The 27,679-nt window shown below is 41.8% G+C and overlaps 1 protein-coding gene and 1 long non-coding RNA gene across 2 annotated transcripts; both read left to right on the top strand.

The window, feature by feature from the left end:
• The first annotated feature begins 3,289 nt into the window (after positions 1 to 3,289).
• LOC121281099 (heterogeneous nuclear ribonucleoprotein A3-like) lies at positions 3,290 to 23,727 on the top strand. Its single transcript, XM_041193777.1, has 2 exons — positions 3,290 to 4,083; positions 23,290 to 23,727. The coding sequence occupies exons 1-2, from the start codon at positions 3,348 to 3,350 to the stop codon at positions 23,529 to 23,531; spliced, it is 978 nt and encodes a 325-aa protein (XP_041049711.1). The 5' UTR covers positions 3,290 to 3,347; the 3' UTR covers positions 23,532 to 23,727.
• LOC121281100 lies at positions 6,454 to 12,438 on the top strand. Its single transcript, XR_005943814.1, has 2 exons — positions 6,454 to 6,645; positions 7,121 to 12,438. It is a non-coding gene; the product is annotated as an uncharacterized LOC121281100 (long non-coding RNA).
• Positions 23,728 to 27,679: the final 3,952 nt, after the last annotated feature.

The raw sequence follows: 27,679 nt of genomic DNA, 5'->3' as shown, positions 1-27,679 counted from the left end.
GAGAGGGTTGATGAGGGTGATTCTGTTGATGTGGTGTACATGGACTTCCAAAAGGCATTTGATAAGGAACAGACTTGTGAATAAAGTTAGAGCTCATGAAATAAAAGGGACAGTAGCAAAATGGATACAAAATTGGCTGAGTGACGGGAGTCACAGAGTAGTAGTGAATGGTTGTTTTTTGGACTTGAGGAAGGCTTATAGTGGACAACCCCAAGAATCAGTGTTAGAATCCCTGCCCTTCCTGCTATACATTAATGAACTAGACCTTGATGTATAGGGCACAATTTCAAATTTGTGTATGATATAAAACTTGGAAGTATTCTGAACCATGAGGAGAATAGTGTTGAACTTCAAAAGGACATAGACAGGTTGGTGTAATGGGTGGACAAGTGGCAGATGAAATTTAATAGAGAAGTATGAAGTGATACATTTTGGTAGCAAGAACTCAGAGACAATAGAAATAAAGGGTACGATTCTAAAGGGAGTACAGGATTAGAGGGACTTGGGTGTATATGCACCTAAATCATTGAAGGTGGCAGGGCAGGTCGAGGGAGAAGTTAACAAAGCATGTGTATTCTTGACTTTATCAATAGGAGCAGAGAGTACAAAAGCAAGGAAGTTAAGTTAAATCTATATAAAACACTGGTTCGGTCTTAGCTGGAGTATTGCGTCCAGTTCTGGGCACTACACTTCAGAGTGTGATTGGAGAGGTTGGGACTGTTCTCCTTGGAAAAAAGGTTGAGGGGAGATTTAATAGAGGTATTCAAATTGCTCAAGTGTCTGAACAAAGTAGATAGGCAGAAACTGCTCCCATTGGTGGAAAGATCAAGAACCAGATGGCATAGATTTAAGGTAACTAGTAAAAGAAGCAATGGCCTCATGAGGAATTTTTTTTATCACATATTGAGTGGTTAGGGTCTGGAGTGAACTGTTTGAAAGTGTGGTGGACATAGGGTCAACTGAGGCTTTCGAGAGGAAATTGGATAATTATCTGAGAAGGGAAATTTTGCAGTGCTATGAGGAAAAGTTGGGTGTGGCACTAGGTGAAATGTTTCTTTAGCGAGCCAACACAGATTTGATGGGCCTAATAGTCTCCTTTTGTGTTGCAATCATTCTATGATTCTGTTAAATGCACTAACTGCTGCCTTCCTTTCACAGTTAGGATTAAAGAATTTCGACTAGCCACAACATTTTGTAGCAATACTTTCACTAGCCGTTCAGAGAATCAAAGGCTTCTGCCCTAGTTGCACGACCAACAGCAGTTCTGTAATCTCAGATCTCTTTCCTGCACAAAAAAAGACACAAATGATGCACATTAATTTTAGTTCCTATGAGCCTTTAAATCCTGCAGCAGCACACTACTGCTCCTCCCCAAAATGGGAGAGTTACTGATCAGAGCTCACCAAAAATATTTTAACAAGGCTATACCCAGGAATTATAGTGGGGTCATACATAGCTCGTCCAATTTGGTGGCTGCAAAATGCAATGAGTCATTGTAATGTTGCTGCAATTGCTGGTATTGGCACATTAGAAGGTCTTCTGGAAAGAGAAAAATTAAGAAGCAGGAGTTGTAGTAGGCCATTTGGCCCATTAAGCAGGTTCTGCCAATCAATAAGATCTTTGACTGATCTGATTGTGGCCTTAACTCCACTTTCCTGCCTGTCCCCCCGTGGTAAAGTGAGGTATCCTGACCCTTAATGAGAATGCAAGTAGACTGATCATGTGACAGCACTGATGAATCACTGTACAGTGTGGCCAACTGGGAACTGTAAGTCTAATTCTGGAGGTTTCTGAGTGAGCGTGTATGATCTGGTGCACTGCCCTATGTCTCAATAAACCATCACTTAGATCAGTCTCTCCCCATTATTGATTATTGAGGAGAACATAGGAAGGCATGCAGTTAAGAGTTTGGTTGGCCTACGAACCCATTTACCCAAGACGTAAAACCCCCATAACCCAACTTCCTAGTTGATCAAAAATCTGTCTAACTCAGTCTTGAATATATTCAGTCCCCAGTGCTGTGTGTGGAAAGGAATTCCAAAGAAGAACTACCCTCTGAGAGAATAAATTCCTCCTCATCTCTAACTTAAATAGGAAACCTTTAGTTTTAAGCTGTGCCCCATTGGTTCTAGATTCCCCCATGTGGGAATCATCCTCTCAACATCTACCCTGTCAAGTCCCCTCAGAATCTTATATGTTTCAACAGGATTGCTTCTCATTCATCTATATTCAAATTTATATAGGCCCAACCTTTCCTCATAAGACATCCTTCATCCCAGGAATCAACCTGGTGAACCTTTGCTGAACAAAAATTACCCACATCAAAGCCAACGGATGGACTTCCCATGCGAAATGTACTGGTTTGTATAGGTACATAAACTTGCAGGTAGACCTTCCTCCTGCATTATCATTGATGGCAGTTCACGTAGATAATTTCTTTATAAATTCCTATGTGACAATGGAAACTAAGAACAAAATATAATACTTTAAGGTAACAACTGAATTACGTTTGTGAGCTCTAGTCTAAATATCCCCCAGACCGTAATTTAATCCAGGTTCACCTGCAGATTGCACTTGATCCTGAATCCCCATGTAATGCCCCAGGAAACCAGGGAGAACGAAAATATCAAACACTTCCATCTGTCGTTCGGTTCTTGTTTGTTTATCATTGTTTCCCTATGTCACAGGTTTTGTCACGCCTTCCCTGCTACATTTCCTCTCCTGCCTGACGATGGGGCACTAACCAATATGAGGTGGCGCAGTAGCAACGCGCGCGCGCGCGCGATCGGCACATGCACCTCCCCCACCATATTGGAACGGCGGGCGTCCATTTTACGCCTGCCGTGCGGGCGCGATCCAATTTCGAAGCCAAACCTCCGGCTTGACGTCCGGCCTTTTTACAAAGGGGCTGCTGGCAGGGAGACGCTAAGATGGTTTCCTCCTGCCGCCAAATAGAGACAAGGCTGGGGGAGGGGGAGGGGGAGGGGGAGGGGGCGGGAGAGAGGTCACGCACAATATTCAAATCAAACATGGTCGGTGCCACTGCATACCTGTAACAAAGCTTATAAACTGCTCCTTTCTACTGAAGCAGTAGTTTATATTGAGCAAGTAGTAGCTAAGTGTTGCAGTTTGAGGTGATTCCCTCCATCTATCTTGTGGACAATGGAACAGACAGGGCTCCTGAACTGCAGCACAGAATGGGGCCGAGGTTACCTAGCAGCCAGCCACTGACCAATCAGGGCCGCGGAGCTGAGGTGAGGCCCCACCCCTCTCTCCCTGCTATATAAAGCGCTCATTAGGCAGGCAGTCAGTCTCCTGCAGTGTGTAGTGAAAGCAGTTGTTGCAACATGGCGAGGGAACAGCTCTGTAAGCTATTTGTTGGCGGGCTCAGCTTTGAAACGGTGGAAGGAAACCTGCGGAACCATTTTGAGCAGTGGGGGAAGCTAACTGACTGTGTTGTCGTACAAGATACGATCACCCGGCGCCCCCGTGGCTTCGGCTTTGTCACATATTCTTCGCCGAGCGAGGCGGATGCTGCAATGGCTGCTAGGCCTCATGTCTTAGATGGCCGCACGGTGGATCTGAAACGAGCTGTGCCAAGGGAAGACTCCAACAAACCTGGCTTCAACATGAAGGTAAAGAAGATCTTTGTTGGCGGTATAAAAGAGAACCTTGGCGAGAATGATTTACAAAGCTACTTCTCAGACTATGGTATGATTGAGAAAGTAGATGTGATCTGTGACCGAGAGACTGGCAAGAAAAGAGGCTTTGCCTTTGTGTACTTCGATGACCATGATTCTGTTGATAAAGCGGTTATACAGAAGTACCACATGATTAATGGCTACCGGTGTGAAGTCAAGAAAGGTTTGTCGAAGGAGGAGATGCAGAGCGGAACTAGACCTCGCGGCCGAGCTGGCAACTTTAGCCAGAGAAACGGTCGGAGTAATGGCAATTTTGGAAATGCAGCTGGGTATGGGGCCCATGGCGGCGGAGGCGGCTACTACAATGATAGAGGAAATCGAGGAGACGTCTATGGTGGTTATGGTGATGGGGGGTATCCTCGGCGTGACCGTTCCTTCTCAGGTGGAAGTTATGGTGATCAAATTGGGAGCTATAGAGGTGGCGGTGGATACGATCGTGGAAATTTCCAGGATGCCTTTGATAACTTTGGGAGCTATTCCCCTGAGCAGTCCAACTATGGCCCCATGAGAGGAGGGGGTGGTATGGAAAAATTTGGACCCTACAGGGGAGATTATGGTGTTAGCAATAGAAGCAGAAACAGAGATTTTGGAGGATATGCCTTTTAGTTCTTTTGGGTGCGGGGTGAAGGTTTAAAAAAAAAAGGGGACTGCATAGCTAAAAATGTACTCTAGTATTGCGTACCAAGAAAACTGCATACTTTTTGTTTTAACTTTTTTCATAATAAACTACATTGAATTTATCTCTTGTCTGTAGTGTCTCTTTCTGGGTGAAGTCTACCTGAAGATGTTCAGGGTTTTAACCCCTTGATGCTTGTAGCAGTTTTTTTGCAATTTTGTTTCCAGTTCTTTCTATAAATTATGAAGTCTAACTTCCCAGGCGCGCACAGCATAAAAGCAGTTACTTTCCATTTTTAATGCAGATTTCAGAGGTGAAGTGAATCCATTAATCCCTTAAATTCTTTTTTATTCCTTCATCTTTATCAATGCAAAGTAATTAAATGCTTTTTTTGGCAATTTTCTGGGGATAGTATTTGTGGGATTTTTGTTCTGATGTCAGTTTCATGTTCGGGCCATTTGTAATTGAGGGCGTTACAAATTTCTCTTCATAACAAATACCTGTTGTTGCCTTTCTATCCCTTTGATGAAGGGGTGGATAAGGTTTATTTTTTCATAAGTTATTGTTCTGAGTTCTCTTGTGGGGGTCTGACACCATTAAAGCTTGTTTAGAATGTACCACATTAAATACACTTAAGAGTCTCATTCCTTTGCAGGAATCCAGGTAGTCATTTCTGGGTTGTGGTCATTATTGTGCCTGGCTGGGTTGTCTTACTAGTAGCTGGTCTTCCAACAAACACAGGCTGACTACCAGATTCTGTCTCCCTCTGACCCAACCAATCAATCACTCCTAGCCATGACCTGCAACTTTGCCATCTTTTGAATTTATGGTGCTGAGACTTGAGTGTTTTTAAGTTAATATTTAAGTCTTTTACCTTGAAACTGAGCACCCAAATGTGACATTATAAATAACTAGAAACATGTTCTGCTGGCATGGTTTAAGTTAGTAGGATAGGCCTACCATCAAGTTGGCCTTCCAGTCTAGGTGCCCCATCAGCAGGAAGCTGATTTGTGCTGCTAAAGCTTAGTTGAGTTGTCAGTAATCCTTCCAAGACACTTCTTCATACTGGTACATTTAGTATCAGTGGGTAGTAATTTGAATAGTAGAAGCAACAGCAGAGCTTTTTATCCTCGACCAATGTATGCCTGTTGGCCATATTTTTCTTCCTTTGGTTTTAATGCCTATGGCATTGAAACCAATCATAGGAAGCTCGTGCTTATGTTAATTTGCATTGGCAAAACTTGGTTCAACTCCTTGCCCTTGGCTATCTGCATCAGCATAGCAGTTCATTTTGCCCTTAAGCCTATATAACTTAGGATGTTAGGATGCAAATAAGGGTCTGGGTGGAAGTTGAGAATTGTCCAAAGAAAAAGATTCCATTCCAAAATGGAAATACTGATTCAACAGAATATGCTTGTTAGGTATAGCAAGGGGCCTTGCTACATCCTGGGCCTTCATACTTCCAACGGTATGAGTTAATGGTTGTTTTAGGAAGATTATTTAGAATATCCAGTGTCAAAGTTAAATAGGATAGTGCAACAATGTTTGAATGGACCACAGATTAGTTGACCCCTAGAATGGAAAAGGCAAGGCAATCTAGGAAATGCATCCCTTGAAGATTGGATACCTTTTTGTCTCAATCTAAGAACATTATGTTCTCTGCAGTCTCGTATGTTCAAGGTTATCACACTGGGTAAGTATGTAATTGTACTAAAATTCAAGGCAGGTTGTACTTTTTTTTGAAGCAGAAAGTGTAGATGAAAGGATATGGATGAATTTACAGGATGTGAACTGGAGCAAAACTAGGTATAAGTTGCAGGAAAAGTTCTTGTACTGAAGATGGGGAAATGAGGTTTCATTAATGTTGCTTCAAATTGTCAAGAATTATGTGCAACTTGCAATTTAATTGACATGTATTTATCACCTAAAATGCTTGTGCTCCATTGTACTTAAGTTCAATTAGAGTGCAGCAGCCATTTTGGTTTTGTAAGACTGCACAAATGCCAATGAATGATCTGTGCTTATGAATGAGGAATGTTGGCCAAGATAACTACTGCTTGCATTTATATAGCATTTAACTTAACTATCAAGGCCATAAAGGAAGAACATGGATACAGAATATTAGGAACAGTCTTGGTCAGAGATGATTTCTAAGGAGAGAATTCCAGAATGTGGGGCCTAGATTCCTGAAGGTTACCCCTGCCAATATTAGTGTGAAGAGTGGGATGCAAGAGAGGAGTCTCCCTGTCTGATCAAATAGTGTCAACGAATCTTAACTCCTACCTACACCAGTGGATTAGGAAGACGTGCCTAACATCTAAAGGACAGGTTTGGTCAACTTGGATATTCATTTAGGATTATGGTTTTCTAACTAGTTTTTGAGATGGTTTTAAATTTAGAAAATAAATTGTGCTTGACTATTACTGAGAATGATACCTAGCAATCGCCATGTTTTATTTTTGTACTCCCTTGGATCATGCACTTTCCCTAGTCTAGATTGTAGCAAGTGAAGTGCATCAACTACCAAGTTGGTCTTGTCCAGTTCACTTCTATTTCTCTTTGAGTGGTATGCTGAACTGTGACCCTTGGCACTTCTGTTTCCTAGTAAAGTAAACCTTAACCTTGTTTGATCCCCATGAGATCTATACAAGGTTGTGTGGATTAAGATTTTATTTTTAAATGTCTTATTGTCCTAAATAAAGCTGCTATTTCTTAAAACAAGTGTCAAAATGATTTTCAATGGTTAATAAACTTTCATGCTTTCCCTTCTAGGTCACTAACTGCACACTCTTCTCTCATGCAGCCCTCGAGCAAGAGTGGACAATTTTGGGTCGCAGCTTCTCAAACACCTGCCATCATCGCTGCTGTTTGCCAGGCTGATAGAAGATGAACGTCTGAGATGGTTGCTGCACACTCCATTGAAGAGTGCCACAATTCTGCTAACCATTAAATCTTATAGTGCATCCTTTCTACCTGCTCCACCCATGGAAAATTGGTGGGAGAGAAAAACAATGCCTAAAATTGCATATGATACAGAAATGTCATTTGGCCAGACACCACAAAGTAAGTCATGGAAATACTAAGCAAGAGCTTAAAGTTATTCCAGGCAAAGCCACAAGGGGAAAAAGTCAGTGTCATTGAGGTGTTTGATTTGCCAATTTATACTGAATTATATAACCAAGGATGTCACTTGTAAAGCTGCATCACCAACTTGAGGTGATCTTGATATACTGTATTATCAAGGACCTAGAGCTGTTTTAAAACCTTGGCCAGAAGATGTATTTGTTGGGCAGCTATGCTGCTGTCTGCCAAAATACTGGAATCAATTGAGATCTGTGTGACATGGATATTAAGGCTATCAGCTTTGAAGTTTTTTTGGAAGAGATGAAGGCTGACTTTCAAACTGAACATTGCACTAGATTGAGAGTAACCTGAGCAGACTTAAACTGATGAGAACAGCTTCAGTTTTTTTGCTTCGTCCACTGCAAAGTGGAGGAGGTGCATATTTCCAGCCATGGTATCTTTTTTGTTTGAAATGCTAGCAATTAACCATAGAACAGTGGAGTGCAGTAACAAGTGTCTGAATATGGAGTGGGTTACACAACATCCCAAGCTCTCTAGGCCAAAGTATGAAGCCATCTGTACCAGTAACGGCAGACCACACCCAGCAAGTGCACAAAACTGCTCCTTTTTCAAGATTGTCAGACATCCATAAGACAAATCTAGCCTGCAAGAAGCATGAAATTAGACCTATGCAAAGAGTGACTGTCAAAGAACCTGATTACAGTTAGATCTTGGACAAGAACATCAACAAGCAGCATCAATGAAATCCTCACCACTGTCTGCCAATATCTAAGCTGGGACTTGCTCCCTCTCACCTTGAGGGTGCTATCATGCATTATGATTGAAGTATGTACTGACAATCAAACAATGCCTTATGTTGCTAGTGATTCCATGTAGATCACTAATCTGTAACAAATGAAGTCATTACTTATTGAACAAGGCAGCTAGAACAATTTCCTCAGTCCAGCAAAAGCTGGCTAATCCAACATTGCTGTAATTCAGGAAAATGGGTTGGGCAATGAGATGGAGCAGTTTCTTGATGCAGTGTAAAATCGGCACTGCTTGTAGAATGGAATATGTGAATCTTTGAATTATTAAGCACTAAGTGTTTACTGTTCAGGGACTTTTGCACCTTGAACTTGCCCAAAAGAGCACTCCAATTTGCAACAACATGCTAATCCTGGAAGGATTCAATGCAAAGCAACCTGTAAGGCTGTATTAACAGTACATAAATGGGCTGCTGAATGTAACCAATATTCTTGGTTACAGTATCATGACCATGGCAGCAACTTCAATTCCTGTGACCTGTTTGACTTGACCATTGTCCTGCTAGCTGCAGCCAGCATATGCCTTTGAGGATGTGGAGAATTACTTTTACCAACCATCTCCCTACCTAACTGCAACCTTTCTGTATGTGAAACCAAATCAAGAAATTGAACTGAGTATAGAAAGTGGAGCATTATGAATGAATTTAATTGGAGCTCTCAAAATATTGAGCACAACCCCTGCAAGAGAAGATTGAAGAACTGTGTGCAAATGTCCTAGCCCAACTAATTACTTCAGTGGACTCCAAGTAAGGCTATGCAAGAAAAGGTGGCATCACCTGTCATGACAGCTCCAACTGGTCAAATGTTGTACAAACCAAACCAAAATTTCTTAAGCCAGTAATTACTGGGTCATTATTAGCATATTGAGTTGGCTTAATGTTTCCAGCATCACCTTCAAAATATTGGCTGCTTGAATTCAACTGAAGCAGGGTTGGGAGAGGAAGAAACACCAACTTGTTACAGCCATCAGCACATCTTCCAAACCATTTTGAGTGGTATACCTGTTTGACATAAAGACTTTTTTTGAAGTTTGACACAATGTACTATGAGAACTCTGAGCTGGTTCAGTTGGTGCCAAATTGCTTGATGCAGCCTACCTGCTGTTACTGAACATTGACAGTTTCCAAATTTTGCCCAAATGCAGACCTTCTGCCTTCATCCCAGGCTGTTCTTAGCTTGCTATCTGCCCAATACCGAATGACTTTCCAGTTTTTTGCATAGTCAGCCACAGACTCTGGATAATACAGGCACATAATGCTCTCTATGCTGTGCTCAAGCCTGACATCTGGGTTTCAAGCAATGAAAAAAAATGTTTTGGGGTTGAAGTACTTGCACAAAGCAAAGAAAAATACTAATTAAGGAACCAGGTACAGAACCCATCTCTGTGCATTTGCAACACTACATAGCTGTGGACCTGTAATGTACAGAATGTTAGTAACATTGAAATGCCCTATGTATCCAAAGTGTCCAGATAACTTGGAAATGTGAACAGGAGGAAATAGTAAAACTTCAGAATAGCATAGGCTGGTGAAATGGGCAGAAATGTGCTCTATGATTTGATGCAGAGATGCATTTTGGTAAGAAGAATGTGGAAAGTGATATAAACTAAATGGGGTGGAGAAGTAGGGACACCTGGGAATGGTTACACCATGTTGGCTGTTCTATAAAAAGTCTACAGAATCCTATGCCTGTTTTTAAAGCCAAGAGTGCAAAATCAAGAAATTCACACTAATTTCTTTTGTCAATCATGGGTTAGGCTGCAGTTGTAATATTGCATCCAATTCTAGAACCACCTTTTAGGAAGGATGTCAAGGCCTTGAAGGGTGCAGAGGAGGTTGATTATAGAATGGTACAAAGGATGCACGACTTAAGTTACATAGAGAGACTAAAGCAGCTGAAGTTGCCCTTAGAGCAGTGAAGATTAAAGGAGGGTTTAATAAAGGCACTCTATCATGAATGGTTTTAAGAGCTGATGGGGTGAAACTGCTTTCACGAGCAGAAAGGGTAGTAACCAGCGTATTTAAGCTAACAGGCAAAAGAATGTGATAATTTTCCAGTGCAGCAAATTATGATGTGGCATGCACTACCTGAAAAGGTGGTGGAAGCGGATTCAATTTTCAGAATTAGATTATATAAAAAAAAACTTGCAATTTCCTAGCACCTTTCATAACAATGTGCTAAGGAAGCACTTAAGTGTCGACACTAATGTAGAAAATACTTAAGTTGTAGGTGATTAACCAGCTTGACTGCAGTTGTACTTAGTCCAAACTCAGTTTAAAACACCTGATCTCATTTATTTGAGCACTCAGTTCAAAAATGTTGCTGTCGACTTTATCCATTCTTCTGAAAAGTTCCTGGTTAATTTCTAATCTTGCCTATGAGCTTGAAAACATTTTTAGATGACTCCCAAGTTTTCTTTCCTGTTCAAACACCCCAAAGATACAAGGCAGTGAACTTGAGCATTTTGTGGGGAAAATCATGAGCACAGGTCTGAACCCTTGCTCAGACAGTACATAGAAGCACTGGTACACCAACCACGCCGAGCTTGCAGCATGCAGCAATAATTGAATTTTGCTCTGCTTAGAGGCAGCAGAGTTTACACTGGAATGAGGGAATCAATCCCATGTTGGTGGTCTTGTTCTCCAGTTGCTTTTTACTGTAGTGTGAAATGTTGAAATGGCTTAATAGACTCTGACGTCGACTGTTTTCTACATATAGTGAAAGTGGCAGAAGCAAAATTGGAAATGAGGTAACAGCATGCTTGGTCTGCATGTGCACAGTGCTGATTGGCCAATGAGTCCCTGGTGAATCTATGATAATTAACTTTAAAGACTTAGCATTACATTCCTTGAATTTGTAAATTCTGAACCTTTTATCCATCTTATTGCATATTGTGGAAACCTGAATTTCTTGAATGTGGAATACAAGGATCAGGAAATCATTGCTCTCTGACCAGACCTAAAGTTTAAAAGTACCATTCTCTTTATTTCAAGCTGTTCAACTTGTTTTCTCTGAATCTCTTGTCTCTTGAGCTGTGCCTGCACTGTCAAATCTACTCTAAGTATTATAGCTAAATATAAACTCAATTTGAGCTGCATACACACTCTCTTCCCTTGTGGAGAATCTTGCAGATGGTACATTTGGATATACTGGATGCACCATCTCTGCAAGTTTGCTTTGAACCTTATGACTGAACTGGTATCTTGCATGCCATCTGAAGTTTATTTTAGATGTTTACTTGTAGCTCAACAGAGAACTTAAGCACATAATCTAGGCTGAGACTCCAGTGTATTACTGAAGGGGTGCTGCACTGTTGAAGATGTAGTAATTTGGATCGTTCTGCCCTTTCAGGTAGATGTAAAAGATCCCAGCACACTATTTTGAAGAGCAGGGGAGTTCCCCCTGGTGTCCTTCCATTTGTTCCTTAACATTTTTTTTAGAACAACTTGATTTATTTTGCCATTAACTAATTGTTTTAAGATTTGTTTGCAAATTCCCACATTTCCTTCATGACAGTGCTTTAAGTACTTTATTGACTGTAAAATGTTTTGGGGATTCCTGAAGGTGTGAAAGGCAAGTATTTTTTACAAAATTTAAAATCAGATTATATATAGAATATGGGAGTGTTGGCTTTATATAAATACTGCAATTTTAACATAACCCATACTTTCAAATATTTAATCAGTAATTGGTCGAGTGCAGTAGTTTTTCCCTCTAAATAGCATGGGGTGCTCGACACATTATCTTAGATAAATTCCAGCTGCTGGAGTAGAAATGGAAAATCCATTTAATGTCATCCTAAATAAACTGCTTGCTAATTAAGCATTTTCTCTACCTAATGAATTGTTCAAATGGCAGATTTTTCTTGCACCAACATTCCAGCAAAAAAGGTCTGGCAGTAAAAGGTTCTGTTATTTTATTTATCAGGTTTGTAACTGGCATAAGGAATTTTTGTGATCTCATTTTACAATGTTTAATTCTTAAGCTGTCTGTCTTATTTCAATGCAAGCTGTGGATGATGCTCAGTAATGTTTTGTAAAGGAGTCTTAACGAAGCTGCAAGCTGAAGTTGAACAGGTTTTTTGTTGGCGATGGCAAGATGACATGTAAAATTACCCAGTGATGTTTGCTGAGATGTCATGGGGAAACCAAAGCAGCAGCCTGTGCTGTTAAAGAGCAAATTGCTCAGCAGGTCAAGTAGCATCTGTAGACAAATAAATGACATTTCTAGTCAACTGCCTTTCCTTGCTGTAAGAACTCCCTAGATTGCACAGAACTCTGACTATCTGACTTTTCTTGCAACTTCATAAAAGTTCTAGTTTAAAATCCAGTGGGCAGCTGGTAGAAGCTCGCCTCTTCCTGACCAGACTCATAGATCATGTCCTGAATCTGAAAGCCCTCTACTTGATTTAATGATGCTGTAACTTTACCATTTTAGATTCCAAGTAAGTAGTCAATATTTTCATTCCTTGAAGTACAAAACCAACTATGTAATCGTTGTACATTTTATTTAATTGTACATGAGTTTGGATGGACGTTCAAATAAGATCAAAAATTGAAGTACAAAAAAAGCTTAAGCTCTTGGAACAAAACAGTTACAGGAAGTAATAAAATACCTAAAATAAAACACTAGCAATGAAAAATAAGAACATATTAAATTGCCTGCACAGTAAATGTACAGAGCCTTAACAACAAATCTAAGTAATTGGAGGCAATAATTCTATGAAGAAATAGACTTTGAAGGATGTTAAGGCCTTGGAGAAGGAGCAAAGGAGATAAGTGAATGATTCCAGCAATGAGGGGACTTCAGTTACATGGAGAAACTCTAGAAACTGGGGTCGCTTTCCTTGGAACAGAGAAGATTTAAGTAGATTTATTTAGTGTTCAAAAGCATAATAAATGAGAAAATGTTTCCAGTGGCAGGCAGGTGGTTGATTAGGGGACACAGATATAAGGTAATTAGCAAAAGAGCCAGAGGTGAAGTGACAGTGCATTCCAAGTCGTAACTGGTAAAACTGTCTCCAAAGGCGAAGGAAGCAGATTAAATTAACTTTCAGAAGGGATTTAGATAAATACTTGAAGGGGGAAAAAATTGCAGGAGTGGGGACTAATTGGATAGCTCTCTTAATGCTGACGCAGGCATGATGGACCAAATGCCTTATGCATAATTTTATGAATAGGGTACCTAAACATGGCTGCAGATGGAACAGAATTGGTAGTTAAATATTGAAGACTAGGAAAGTGGTTAAAAAGACAAGACAATTAGGCAGATGAAATGGGAAATAAAAGCATAACCATATTTAAGTATCCTTTAGACTCAAGTAATAAAAGGGAAAAAGTAAGATAGTGATAGGGCCTCTAAGGTATAAGCAAGAAACTCAAAGATTATACTAATATCCCTGGCAGGGATACTGAATTAATACTTTGCTTCAGTTTTCACAAGATGATATCAGGAAATTGGAAAGGGATGGGTGGGAACCTAAAAGTCATCAAGAGGTATTACAGCATTAAGATAGAGAGTTCAAGACAAACTAGCCATTTGAGAACATAGAAGTTGTGGTGTCAATGTCAAAAATTTGGTTGAACAAAGGAATGCTGTCAGAAGACTAGTGAAGAGGAAATGTAATTCCAATCTTCAAAAAGAGTTGGAACAATTCCAGGGAGCTATAGAGCAGCTACCTAGATTTCTAAAAGAAACTCTAACCTTAAATTCCATGAAGAAATAAGAGGAGAAAAGGGTAACACTGGATATGCTCTACATAGACTTCAGAAGGATCTTTTAAATACCACCTAATAGATTCATGACAAAGGTCAAGGCATGTGGGATTTGATTGAATGATAATTACAGAACAGAGATTAGGAGTTGAGGGATGTTTTACTGATTTGCTGAAAGTGTGAAGTCTCTTTCTCCTTTGTTTATTTAGCACCCTCTTAAATGTATTTGCTGTTCATTTCCCCAACAGGTTAACCCAATAATTGGGATTAATTTTTCCCACTTTTCAGTGAAATGTAGTCTGCTCTTCAATACATTCTGTAACCACATACATACCCCTAGACAATTTGCAGGATGAGTTTGCTGCTCATACACTTTTTGGGAGTCCTACATTCTTGCCACTTTTTTGGGGAAAGAAATTTTTCTTGGGCTCCCTGGCCCCATACCTCACAATGGGAAAACATCTGTTTAACATTGAGCTTATCAAGCTGATTCATGCAACCTCTAAGTCATCCCTCAGCCTTCTCTTTCCTAAAGCTTTCTGGTTTCTTCAGCCTTTCCTGATGAGCGTATCTCATCCTCGTGAATCATCTTTGCACATTCTCCAGTGCTATTATTTTTTTATAAAATGGAGACCAGAATTGTGCATAGTACTCCAGGTGTGATCTAACCAAGGTTTGATTTTTTAAACCGAATTGAAATGCAGAGAAGTTACATCTCTCCCAGAAATGAACTTGTTTAGTTACCTTTTTTAAGGCCACCTTGTCTCTTGAGAGGGGGAGGCGGTCTGAATTCCTCACTAGTTTTAAGTGTTTTTATCTACCAAAAGATTGAAGACAAAGCCATTTTTTTTTGAAAGCAGCATACTCATTCTGCAAATTATCCTTTTGTATTAGAATGTGCTGAGGAGCAGGCCCCATTTTGCTGAGAAATAGTAAAATAAATCTCAATTAACCTGCTTTTCTCTTTAAGATGAGTTATGGTAAATAGAAGTTTACTTCTGTATGAAGTGAATTATATTAAGTCGTGCAATCTTATCTGGTTTATTCTAGTGTATAAAAGGGATAATGAGGATTCACCAGATGGGGAAGTAGATGGAAAAAGCAGTTTTTAAATATCTAATGCTTAATGTCTAGCCTGATGAAGCTTTGTAACTAACTTGATGTTCTGGTCTTGAAATATCTTTGCTTAATAAGCAAGTGACCAATTCTGAATCTGATTACGTTAACTGCACATGTTCAGTTTGATGATCTGCTCCAATGGGAATAATTAGATTACTATTGGTAAAGAAATATAGATTCCTGTAGAAACAGATTTAAGCTCCAGTTATTAACCCAATTAATAGTGACAAATGTGGATTTGAGCTGTCCTTGACTTCAGAATTTAGGAGCTTCATCTAGTACACCTGCAGCTAGTGTTCAGCACAACTGTTTTATTTAATATTCTTGTCCTGCACGTGGTAAAAGCCTGCTGCTTCTAGTGATAACCTAATAGATTCCTTCCAAGATATCAAATGGAGAAATGACTGACCCAATAATGGCATGATACTTAACAGTGAAACATGAAGGCCAAAAGGTTTTGAGGGAAAATCAGGTAAGAATGATGTCTTCAATTCTACAGAACTTGTTTTTTTCAGGGCAGTTACATTCAAACATACAATGGCACAAAAGCAAAACTGGATACTGGAAATACTCAGAACAGACGGCATCAGCAGAAAGAGACTGTTGACATTTCAAGTCAGGTGACTTTGTCAGAACTAGAAACAGCTAGATGTTATAGTTTTAAGTACAGAAGAGGTGGAGAGAACAAGAGAATTTCCAACAGGTTGGAAGGCATATGTTAAATGACAAAGGGATGATGGTACAAGGCAGAAGGAGATGGTAATGGAACAAGTAAAACAAAAGATGGTTTTAGAGTTGTACATTCAAAAAGCAGAATCAACAGCTGCATTCCCCCAAAAAGGGGGCAGAGGTTATGATTTGAAATTCTTGGGCCCAATATTCATACAATCATAGCTATTGTGTGAAAGACTGTAAAGTGCCTAATTGAAAGCCCATATCATGAGCAGGGAATACATTATACATAGAACAGATTTCTTTGTATTCCCTGCTAACTGGAAGGAGTGTTGGAAGGGAGGAGGTAAAAAGGCAGGTGATTAATTTTGTGCATGCATGAAAATATGCTGTGGAAAGGGGAGGGGGTGTTGGGGATAATCGAGCTGAGGGAATGATTCCTTCAATGCTGAAGAGGGGAAGCTATTTTGTAGTAGCACTACAGATGTGAAGTATGATCCATCGAGTATGGTGGCCCGTGGATGTACAATGAGGTAAAGGGATTTTTTTTTTTTTGTAGATCTGAAGGAGGGGAAGAGGTGAGAGCAGAAGTGTGAAAAATGGAATGGTCATGGTCCCTGTCAACTGTTCCAGGAAGTCTTCTGCTAAGGAAAAGGAGATATTGACATATACAAATTCTGTTTTACATTTAGGAATTTTGGGAGAATATTCTTCAAGTAGTACAAGAAACATTATTCTTTTCACCGGATGTGGGTGTCACTGACTAGGCCAGTATTTGTTTATGCCTAACCCCCCCCCCCCCCCCCCCCACCAACCTTGACCTACTGCAGTCCATGTGGTGTAGCTGCACCCACAGTGCTGTTGGGGAGTTCTGGGGTTTTGACCAGCACCGGTGAAGGAATGGCGATTATAGTACCAAGTCAGGATGGTGTGTGGCTTGGAGGGGAACGTCCAGTTGGTGTTCCCATGTGTCTGCTACCCTTGTCTTTCTAGATGCCAGAGGTCACTGGATGGTTTGGAAGGTGCTGTGTTGCCATGCTGGGGCTGGGTGAGATTGAGTTACAAGATATGTCAGAAAATTAATTTTTAATATAAACAAATGTTGCTAGATATTAGGTGTTCCCATCTACCTGCAGCCCTTGTCCTTCTAGTTGGTAGTGGTTGTGGGTTTGGAAGGTGCTGTTGAAGGAGCCTTGGTGAATTCTTGCAGTACATCTTGTAGATAGTGTACACTGTGTGTCAGTGGTGGAGGGAGTGAATGTTTGTGCATGTAGTGCCAGAACAAACAGTGCTAGAATACTCTGGTTTGGCAGCATCTGTGGTCAGGAATGTTTCAGGTCTGTCCTTCATCAAAACTGGGAAAATTAGATGGATAATAGTGGAGGGGTGGGGGGAGGGGACAACAAAAGAGTAGGTCTGTCATTAGGTTGGGGGCCGAAGAGATTAAAATGACAAATGGTTTTGTGGCATAAGGCCAAAGGGTGTGGTAGTGGGACAGGACAAGACATCTAGAGGATGAGTGAATGACAGGACCTTTTAATAGCAGCTGTCAAAACACAAGAGTAATGGAAATGTGGAAAACCAATAAATAAGCAAAGAGATGGAACATCATGGCAGAGGTTGAGTCTAAAGTGCCCTATCAAGGCTCTGGACCCCATGAGGTGTTTCAGCATCAGGTCAATCATGGGCAAGGAAATCTCTTGATTACTGCATACTGTCCTCCCTCAGCTGATGAATCAGTGCTCCATGTTGAACACCACTTGGAGGAAGCTCTGAGGCTGGCAAGGGTGCCAAATGTACTCTGGGTGGGGGACTTCAATGCTCATCAAGAGTGGCTCAGTATCACCACTACTGACCAAGCTGGCAGAGTCTTAAAGGACATAGCTGCTAGACTGGGTCTGCAGCAGGTGGTGAGGGAGACATACTTGACCTTATCCTCACCAACCTGCCTACTGCAGATGCATCTGTCCATGACAGTATTGGTAGGAGTGACCACTGCACAGTTGTTATGGAGACTAAGTCCTGGCTTCACATTAAGGATACCCTCCATGTTGTATGGCACTACCACTGCTAAATGGGTTAGATTTCCAACACATCTAGCAAGTCCAGACTGGGCAACCATGAGGTGTTGTGGGCCAGCAGCTGCAGAATTGTACTCAAACAGTCTGTAACCCCCAGTCTACCATTACCATCAACCTGGTTCAATGAAGAGTGCAGGAGGGCATGCCAGGAGCAGCCAGGCATACCTAAAAATGAGGTATTAACCTGCTGAAGCTATAACATAGGACTACTTGTATGCCAAATAGCATAAGCAGCAAGTGATAGGGCTAAGGGATCCCACCACCAACTGATCTAAGCTCTGATGTCCTGCCACATCCAGTTGTGATTGGTGGTGGGCAATTAACTCGCTGGAGGAGGCTTCACAAATATCCCCATCCCCAATGATGGAGCAGCCCAGCACATCAGTGCAAAAGATAAGGCTGAAGCATTTGGTACAATCTTCAGCCAGAAGTGCCAAATGGATGATCCATCTCTGCCTCCTCCAGCGGTGCCCCACATCAGATGTCGGTCTTCAGCCAATTTGTTTCACTCCACATGTTATCAAGAAATGGCTGAAGGCACTGGATACAGCAAAGGCTATGAGCCCTGACAATATTCTGGCAATAGTACTGAAGACTTGTGCACTCCAGAACTTGCCATGCCCCTAGCCTAGCTGTTCCAATACGGCTACAACACTAGCATCTACCTGGCTGTGGAAAATTGTCTAGGTATGTCCTGTACACAAAGCAGGACAAATCCAACCTGGCCAATTACCACCCCATCAGTCTACTCTCCATCAGTAAAGTAATGGAAGGGGTCATGAACAGTGTTAACAAGCTGCACTTGCTTAGCAATAAAGCCCAGTTTGGGTTCCGTCAGAGCAACTCAGTACCTGACCTCATTACAGCCTTGGTTCAAACATGGACAAAAGAGCTGAACTCCCAAGGTGAAGTGAAAGTGACTGCCCTTGACAGTGTGGCATCAAGGAGCCCTAGCAAAACTGGAGTCAATGGGAATTAGGGGAGAAATTCTCCACTGGTTGGAGCCGTACCTAGCACTTAGGAAGATGGTTGTGATTGTTGGAGGTCAGTATTTCAGCTCCAGGACATCACTGCAGGAGTTCCTCAGGGTAGTGTCCCTGGCCCAGGCATCTTCAGCTGCTTCATCAATGACCTTTCTTCCATCAGAAGGTCAGAAGTGGGGATGTTATCAGCAATGTTCAGCACTATTTCATGACTCCCCAGATACTGAAGCAGTCCATGTCCAAAAGCAACAAGACCTGGACAATATCCAGGCTTGGGCTGACAAGTGGTAAGTAACATTTGGGCTACAAGTGTCAGGCAATGACCATCTCCAAGGGAGAATCGAACCATTGGTCCTTGATGTTCAATGGTGTTACCATCACTGAATCCCCCATTATCAACATCCTGGGGGTTACCATTGACCGGAAACTGAACTGGACTAGCACATAAATACTGTGGCTACAAGAGCAGGTCAGAGGCTGAGTCATGGTCGAGTAACTCACCACCTGACTCTCCAAAGCCTGTCCATCAAGGCACAAGTCAGGAGTGCAATGGAGTATTCCCCAATTGCCTCTGAGTGCAGCTCCCAAACATTTGTAGCTTGACACCATCCAGGACACAGCAGCCCACTTGATTGGCACCACATTCACTCCCCCCACCACACAGCAGCAGTGTGTACCCATTTACAAGATGCACAGCAGGAATTCACCAAGGCTCCTTTAGCAGCACCTTCCAAGCTCACTACCACTATGATCTAGAAGCACAAGGACTGCAGATAGATGGGAACACCACCTGGAAGTTCCCCTCTCAAGTCACTCACCATCTTGACTTGGAAATATAACATTGTTCTTTCACTGTCATGGAGTCAAAATCCTGGAACTCCCTTCCTAACAACATTGGGTGTACCCTACATCACATGCACTGCAGCGGTTCAGGAAGGCAGCTCACTACCACGGGCAACTAGGGATGGGCAAATAGCTTGTGTTGAGCTTCATTGGAATGCAAGCAGGCCAAGGTCCGAGTGAGAGAAAGATGGAGAATTGGTGACTGGAAGCTCGATTCAGGCTTGTGGTCTGAATCTGTGTTCGACCAAGTGGTGTCAGTGTAGAGGAAGCCAGATCATAAGCTGCAAACAGGATACTAAATTGAAAGGTACAAGTAAATCTCTGTTTTGCCTGCAAGGACCATTTGGGGCCATGGACAGTGGGGAGGGAGGTAAAAGCACGGGCAAGGTACTGTAAGAAGGGGAGGGAATGTTGAGGGTACCAGAAGTGGACTAGGGTGTTATGGAGACTATACACCCTCTGGAAAGCTGAAGGAGTAGTGGAAGGGACAATGTTTGCCATCTGATGCCACCAGAGGATCCATTTAATGTAGAGGCTGATGGAATGGAAGGTGAGGTCAAGGGGAACCTTATCATTGTCCTTGGAGGGAAGGAGGGGCTGTGCAAGCAGAAATGAGAAATGGAATGGGAACAGTTGAGGACCCTAACAACTACCGTGGAGGGGGAATGCTTGGTAGAGGAAAAGGCATATATCTGAAACACTACTATGGAAGATTACATTGCCTGAATCGATGCAACAGAGAAACTGGGAGAATGGGATAGAGTCCTTACAGGAAGCAGGATGAAGTGTAGTTGGGGAGCTGTCAGAGTTGGTGGGCATATAAATATTGCCTGATAGCCAGAAATGAAGTAAAGGGAGGAGTTGGAGATGGCAGCTGTGAAAGTAACGTTGGAAATTGGAAGCAAAGTTGATGATTTTCCACTTTTGCACTGAGCAGGAAACTGCACTGGGCAGTATCAATATGCCCCTTGCTCACCTCTTCTTGGTATGAGTAAGACTGACAAAATGTTCTGCATACCCCAGAAAATGGCAGATATAGCTAGGGCCTATTCAGCACCTTTTTTATTTGGAGAAATTGAGTGAAATTAATTTAATGTGAGAATTAGTTCAGCCAGGCAGAGGCAGGTGCTGGTGGATGGGGACTGGCTGGGCCTTCAACAAAGTGGAGAGCTCTGACTGCCCAAGTGTAGGGTCAGGGTGTAAAGTGATTGGATGCCCATAGTGAAAAGATGGTGGTTAAATCAAACTGGAAACTTAATGTAGGAGGGAATCAGAAGAATCATGGATGTGGGTGGCAAGAGATTGGATAAGGAGAGACGTAGTGATACGAAATTAGTTCTGTGGGGCTGGAGCAGGCTGAAATGGGCCTATCACGGCAGTAGAAGCAGGCTGTATGGGGTTGGGGAATTGAGTTTGGAGGCAGTGGAGGAAAGATTTCCAGAGGTGACAAGGTTAGTGACGGTCCTGGAAATGATGGCTTGATGCTCAATGTTGAGGTTATGGTCTGCATGTGGGGGAGTAGGAGAGTCAGTGTTGGCGTTTGGCCTTTGATAGGTATAGATCAGTATGCCAGGCAATAACACCCTGTCAACAGATTTGATAACTTGTTAGGGTTGGACCAGAGTGCTGAGTTCAGAGGGATTTAGGTTAGAGGAGCAGAGAAATTGAGATGATGGGTGTTGTGCTGACAGCGGTTAAAAATCCAGAGGGAGTTAGAGGCTATGGGGAATACTGGAAATGGTAAGAGGGTCTGCTGAAGGGCAGGGGTGGGGGGGGGGGGGGGGAAGACACCTGACCAAAGTAGGTGCAGAGGCATCAGGATGTGGGCTTCACTGGCTGGGCCAGTATTTATTGCACATCCCTATTTGCCCTTGAAGGTATTAGTGAACTGCTGCAGTTCATGTGGTGTAGGAGTGCACACAGTGCTGTTAAGAAGGGGGTTCCAGGATTTTGACCCAGTGCCAGTTATGGAATGATGATTTATATTTCCAAGTCATGGTGAGTGACTTGGAGGGGAACGCCTAGTTGGTGGTGGGTAAGGTGGTGATGAAGCAAAGATCAGATCATTCAGGGTCAAAAGGAAAGATTGGGTGTCATGAGTACAAGGTAAGAGGTGAGATTTAATGAAGGGATGGGGTCTGAGGAAAGTGCAGGGGAAGGATATAGAGGGGTGTTGGTATTCTTGAATTTTTTGAGCTTGTGATCCTTCACACCTGGAAGGAAGAAAAGTATTTTGTTAAAATGCCATGAGATGAAGGATCAATGAAACTGGACCAGGATTGCTTTGAGATGGTGAGTCAGTGTCACTTGACAAAGGTTGAGTGTACAAAGTGTTAGTGAATGGTGTGGAGTGTGGCCACACTAGATGTGACGAGATCAACGGTTCAAGGCATACTGAAGGAGATACTCTTTGTTCCTGATCCAACCTGTAATTTTGGTTGGAATTTCAATTGGAATCCACGTGGATTAAATTAGAGCTGGAGCTAGTTGCTTAAAAATCGAAGGTGATATTAAGCCTCTTGCATAATATAGCTGTTTTGGAGCATTTATCTTACACTGATCCAAGGAAGGTGAACTATAAACTAATTTAGGCGGTGTTAATTTACAATAAATTGCACAAAAACTTGCTTAAGATGCCTAATGAAAACAGTTTCTGCTTTTTTTTTTCTACTGAAGCAGTAGTTTATATTGAGCAAGTAGTAGCTAAGTGTTGCAGTTTGAGGTGATCCCTCCATCTATCTTGTGGACAATGGAACAGACAGGGCTCCTGAACTGCAGCACAGAATGGGGCCGAGGTTACCTAGCAGCCAGCCACTGACCAATCAGGGCCGCGGAGCTGAGGTGAGGCCCCACCCCTCTCTCCCTGCTATATAAAGCGCTCATTAGGCAGGCAGTCAGTCTCCTGCAGTGTGTAGTGAAAGCAGTTGTTGCAACATGGCGAGGGAACAGCTCTGTAAGCTATTTGTTGGCGGGCTCAGCTTTGAAACGGTGGAAGGAAACCTGCGGAACCATTTTGAGCAGTGGGGGAAGCTAACTGACTGTGTTGTCGTACAAGATACGATCACCCGGCGCCCCCGTGGCTTCGGCTTTGTCACATATTCTTCGCCGAGCGAGGCGGATGCTGCAATGGCTGCTAGGCCTCATGTCTTAGATGGCCGCACGGTGGATCTGAAACGAGCTGTGCCAAGGGAAGACTCCAACAAACCTGGCTTCAACATGAAGGTAAAGAAGATCTTTGTTGGCGGTATAAAAGAGAACCTTGGCGAGAATGATTTACAAAGCTACTTCTCAGACTATGGTATGATTGAGAAAGTAGATGTGATCTGTGACCGAGAGACTGGCAAGAAAAGAGGCTTTGCCTTTGTGTACTTCGATGACCATGATTCTGTTGATAAAGCGGTTATACAGAAGTACCACATGATTAATGGCTACCGGTGTGAAGTCAAGAAAGGTTTGTCGAAGGAGGAGATGCAGAGCGGAACTAGACCTCGCGGCCGAGCTGGCAACTTTAGCCAGAGAAACGGTCGGAGTAATGGCAATTTTGGAAATGCAGCTGGGTATGGGGCCCATGGCGGCGGAGGCGGCTACTACAATGATAGAGGAAATCGAGGAGACGTCTATGGTGGTTATGGTGATGGGGGGTATCCTCGGCGTGACCGTTCCTTCTCAGGCGGAAGTTATGATCGAATTCGGGATTATGGGTTTGCGAGCTATGGCGGTGGAGAAAGAGGATACAATAATGAGAATTTCGATGACATGTATGACAATTTTGGGAGCTATTCCCCTGAGCAGTCCAACTATGGCCCCATGAGAGGAGGGGGTGGTATGGAAAAGTATGCTGGACCCTACAGGGGAGATTATGGTGTTAGCAATAGAAGCAGAAACAGAGATTATGGAGGATATGCCTTTTAACATGCGCATGAATTTAATGTGTAAGGGGGAAGTATTTGATTTGTACACATGGCTCAAGCTAAAAGTGAATTGTGTGTAAACTGTGTAAGGGGGATGTATTTGATATGTACACAGAAGTAGCTGTATAGCTACATAATGTATTCATCTAATCAAGGATAATTGTATACTTTTTTCACAATAAAAAAAATTCAGTTTACAGTCTGTCCAGTTTAACTTGTAAGTCTGAAATTACTTATTAGGAGCATGAGCATTTTTTAACCACCTGGAAAATTAACAAGTGACTACATCCATTTTAAGTCTTCATTAAAAAGTTTCCACAACCACTTTATATTTTTTTTGATAAATTCTGATGCTGAATGATTTGAATTAAGATCCTGAGGCTAAGCTCTGACTTGCATCTTTCTTTTGTATTGATATGGTTGGAATTTTGAAAGTGAAAGCTAGGGATATTTGATTAAAACCTATAAATATGCATTCAAAGACTGATAGTGGAGGAGAAGCAGGAGGTCGTTCTATTCACATTTAATCATTGTTTTTTAATTTAAAAAACACAAATAGTAAACGCATTTGTGTAAAGTAGTGGTATGGGAAAGTGTAAAGAGAAACATTTTCACTGGGGTGGAGGACAGTGAAGTAAGTGTAATAATTTGAGGGTGGAACTTATTAGTTATGACCTTGTCCACTCTTCAGTTGATTTTTTAATATAAAAAGGAATTTTTGAGAATCTGACACACTCTGGATATTACTTCCGGTCATTGAGCATTCTGGAAGTACTTCATGTGGAAAATATCAAACACCAGGAAGTTTGAGTTTTGTGCAAGTGGTGTTTGTTCTGCTATAGAGCAGGTCTGAACTGCAGTCTTGAGTTTTTATGTTACTTATCAGGGAAGACTAGCCCTTGTAACAGTTTTAGTTTGAGTGCTTTCTCCTAAATGTGCAAATTAGGAGCAGGAGTAGACCATAAAGCCCCTTGAGCTGATTCTGTACTTACTACAATCATGGCTGATCTTCTGCCTAAACTCCACTTGCCCACCCATTCCCTATAATCCCTTGATTCCTTAGAGACACCAAAGATCTATCAATTTCAGCCCCAAATATAGTCAACGATAATGCATTCATATCCCTGTGCAAAGAGAAATCTGAAGATTCACAATCCTTTGAAGAATTTTCTCCTTTGAGTCCTAACTGATCAATCCCTTATTCTTGAGATTTTTTGCTGTGTTCTAGATTTCCCCAGCCAGGGAGAATAACCTTTCATTTTTCTAAACTCCAGAGAATATAGGCCCAATTTACTTAGCCTCTAATCATAGGAGTACACTCTCATCTAAGGGATGAATTTAGTGGACCTTGGGTCTAGAGTCTAACGCAAGTCATAAGTGGGCTGCAATAAAGCTTAAGTAGCCCGGCCTCTCTCGATGGGCGCTAGCTGCTTAAACCCATCAGATCTGGGCTGGATATCAATCCAGTTTTTAAGAGCTGGTGCTTTAAGTCTGTTTGCAGTGGGGGCCTGAACCCAACCCATCTGATGCAGAGACAAGAATAGGATCATTTGAGCTCTGGTCAACCAATCTAGAGGCAAGTACTCTTCTGCATCAACCTACTATTGAGACCATATTTTAATCACTTGGTGTAGCTGTCTGGAGTGGGGCTTTCTGGATGAGAAATACAGCAACTGTATTTTAATCCAAGGGCTTTCTGTGTCCTGTGCGTCTGGTGTTACATGTTTTTTTTTTTCCCCCTTGAAGTACAACCATCCTAAAAGAAAAAAAATTGTTCACAAGCTATCAAAAACATCTTGTAGATAGCTAACTCTCTTCCCAATTCTGATTACATGACAAACAGCAAAACTAAACAAAGCTGGAGGTGTTTTACAATAGGAAATACCAGGGTAGGATAGAGGCAGTTGGCTTTTGAAAATGTTGGACTGTTCCATTGCACATAATGGTTGCTGGATCTAGCGCTTGTACTTCCCTTATTTCCTTAATCTCTGCCACCTTCTTACCTTTCACCCAGTTATGCTTCTTACGTCAGCACAGCTCCTGCCAACAAATTGTCCCATCCCCTCCCTGCTCTTATTCCTCCTGGATTCGCTCAGTGCCCCTTTTGCCTCGAGTTAGGCATCTGCCACTATCATAGTAACACCTGCTGCAAGCTCCATCTCAGTTGCCATCCTAATTGACTTCAATCTAGAGAATATTTTGTGACATCTGGCTCTGACTGAACCTTGGTTCACTACTGATTCTTGCCCCCTCGCAGATCAGAGCAGCGAAGCATGTGATAGTGGCTTTTGCCCTCGCTTTATTTGGTTGAAAGATGTGTATTACTCCTCCCATTTCACTTTTTAAAAAAAATAAATTTGCATTTGTACAGCACCTTTCACAACCTTAGTATGTCGCAAAGTACTTTACATCCAATTAAATACGTTCGGAACAACTTAAATGTAGGAAAGGCAACAGCCAATTGTGGCAAAGCAAGCTTACACAAACTGGTGAGAATCACCAGGTAATATAAATTTGACTAATTAAAAAATAAATCTAGAAGTTTTTATTTAAAAATAGACTTCCATTGTGGCAAAGGGCTGAATGGATGTAACTTTTATAATCCAGTTAAAAGCATAGTATCAGTAATGGTGGCCATGAAACTTTGCTTGTTGTAAAAACCCATCTGGTTCATTAATCATCTTAGGGGAAGGAAATATGCCATTCTTACCCAGTCCCATATGTGACTACAAACATACAGCAGTGTAGTTGACTGTCTTCTGAAATGGCCTTGCAAGGTATTCCTCCACCCTTAAAGGGTGGAATTGGAGATGGGCAATAAATGCTAGCCTTCCCAGTGTCACTGATTCCCGTGAATACATTTTTAAAAGATCCACTTGAGTGGGTAGAAAGGGGCTTTAGTGTAACATTTAATCCAAAAGGCAGCACCTCCAACAGCAAAGCACTCAATCAGTACTGAGCTGATATGTCAGCCTAGAATTTGTGTTCAAATTTTGGGACTGGGACTTGAAATGGTAACCTTCTGACTTAAAGGTGAGAGTGCTTTCTTCTGTAGGAAGCAAGTTTGCTCATGCATGACTCATTACAGGCATTACATGTCTTTTGTTCACATGTCTGCAGTAAAACTCAAGGTCCATCATTGTCCCCACCCTTTTCATATCTACATGCTACCTCTTGGTAAAATTTCCCTGAACCAAAGGGCCAGTTTCCAAACATTTTCTTATGATGCCCACCCCTCTTGCAGTTGTCTTCATTAGCCCAAATATTTTTTGTCATGTTCTCAAATTCTTTGTCCAATATCAAGATATGAATGAGACAAATCTTTCTCTAGTTGGATATTGGACAGGTTGAGGTTTTGTCAACACCTTGGTGCTCTAGTCTTTATTCCAACAACTGTAGTCTCATGTAGAATCGGGAACTGTTAACCATGACAGTCAAGTTGAATCGGAATTGCCACCCCCACCTGCCCCCAACCCCCATAATATTCCATGCTTTTGCCCTCATCAGCCCCTTCTGCTGATAACTGAATCCATTGACTTCATCAATGCCCTCTAATTGCTTCCACAAACTTGCATTCACACCTCTCCATGTTCAATGTGTCAATTTTTAACATTCTCTGTCATTTATTTTGGATCTCTCTAGGGCCTCATCCCATCCTATTTGTGATCTTATGATCACATTTTCAACCTCAGGTTTTCTAATGCTGGATGCCGTTTCACTTTAGAACGGGTGGTCTCTTGTAAACCATCTGTGCTTCTGCATTTTACAATTCTGTACTCAATTCTCTACCTAGCCACCTTGCTGCATGCTTTCATGACCTTTCTCTTCAACCATAATAATAGAGATAAAAACAAAAAAACTGCGGATGCTGGACATCCAAAACAAAAACAGAATTACCTGGAAAATCTCAGCAGGTCTGGCAGCATCGGCGGAGAAGAAAAGAGTTGATGGGTCTGAAGGGTCATGAGGACTCAAAACGTCAACTCTTCTCCGTCAGATCTGCTGAGTTTTTCCAGGTAATTCTGTTTTTGTTTTGCAAGCATGCCGTTGATGACCATTCTTCTTTTCTCCTTTATTGTAATGTGCTCTTAAGTTGTCCAGGTATGAGAAGTACTACATAAATAGAGGTTCTTGATAGCTGTGTTTTAG

The sequence above is a fragment of the Carcharodon carcharias genome, chromosome 8, assembly GCF_017639515.1.
Source record: "Carcharodon carcharias isolate sCarCar2 chromosome 8, sCarCar2.pri, whole genome shotgun sequence".
NCBI classification, from domain to species: Eukaryota; Metazoa; Chordata; class Chondrichthyes; order Lamniformes; family Lamnidae; genus Carcharodon; species Carcharodon carcharias.
The sequence above is the reverse complement of the archived record's forward strand: the minus strand, read 5'-3'. Positions and strand labels throughout refer to the sequence as shown.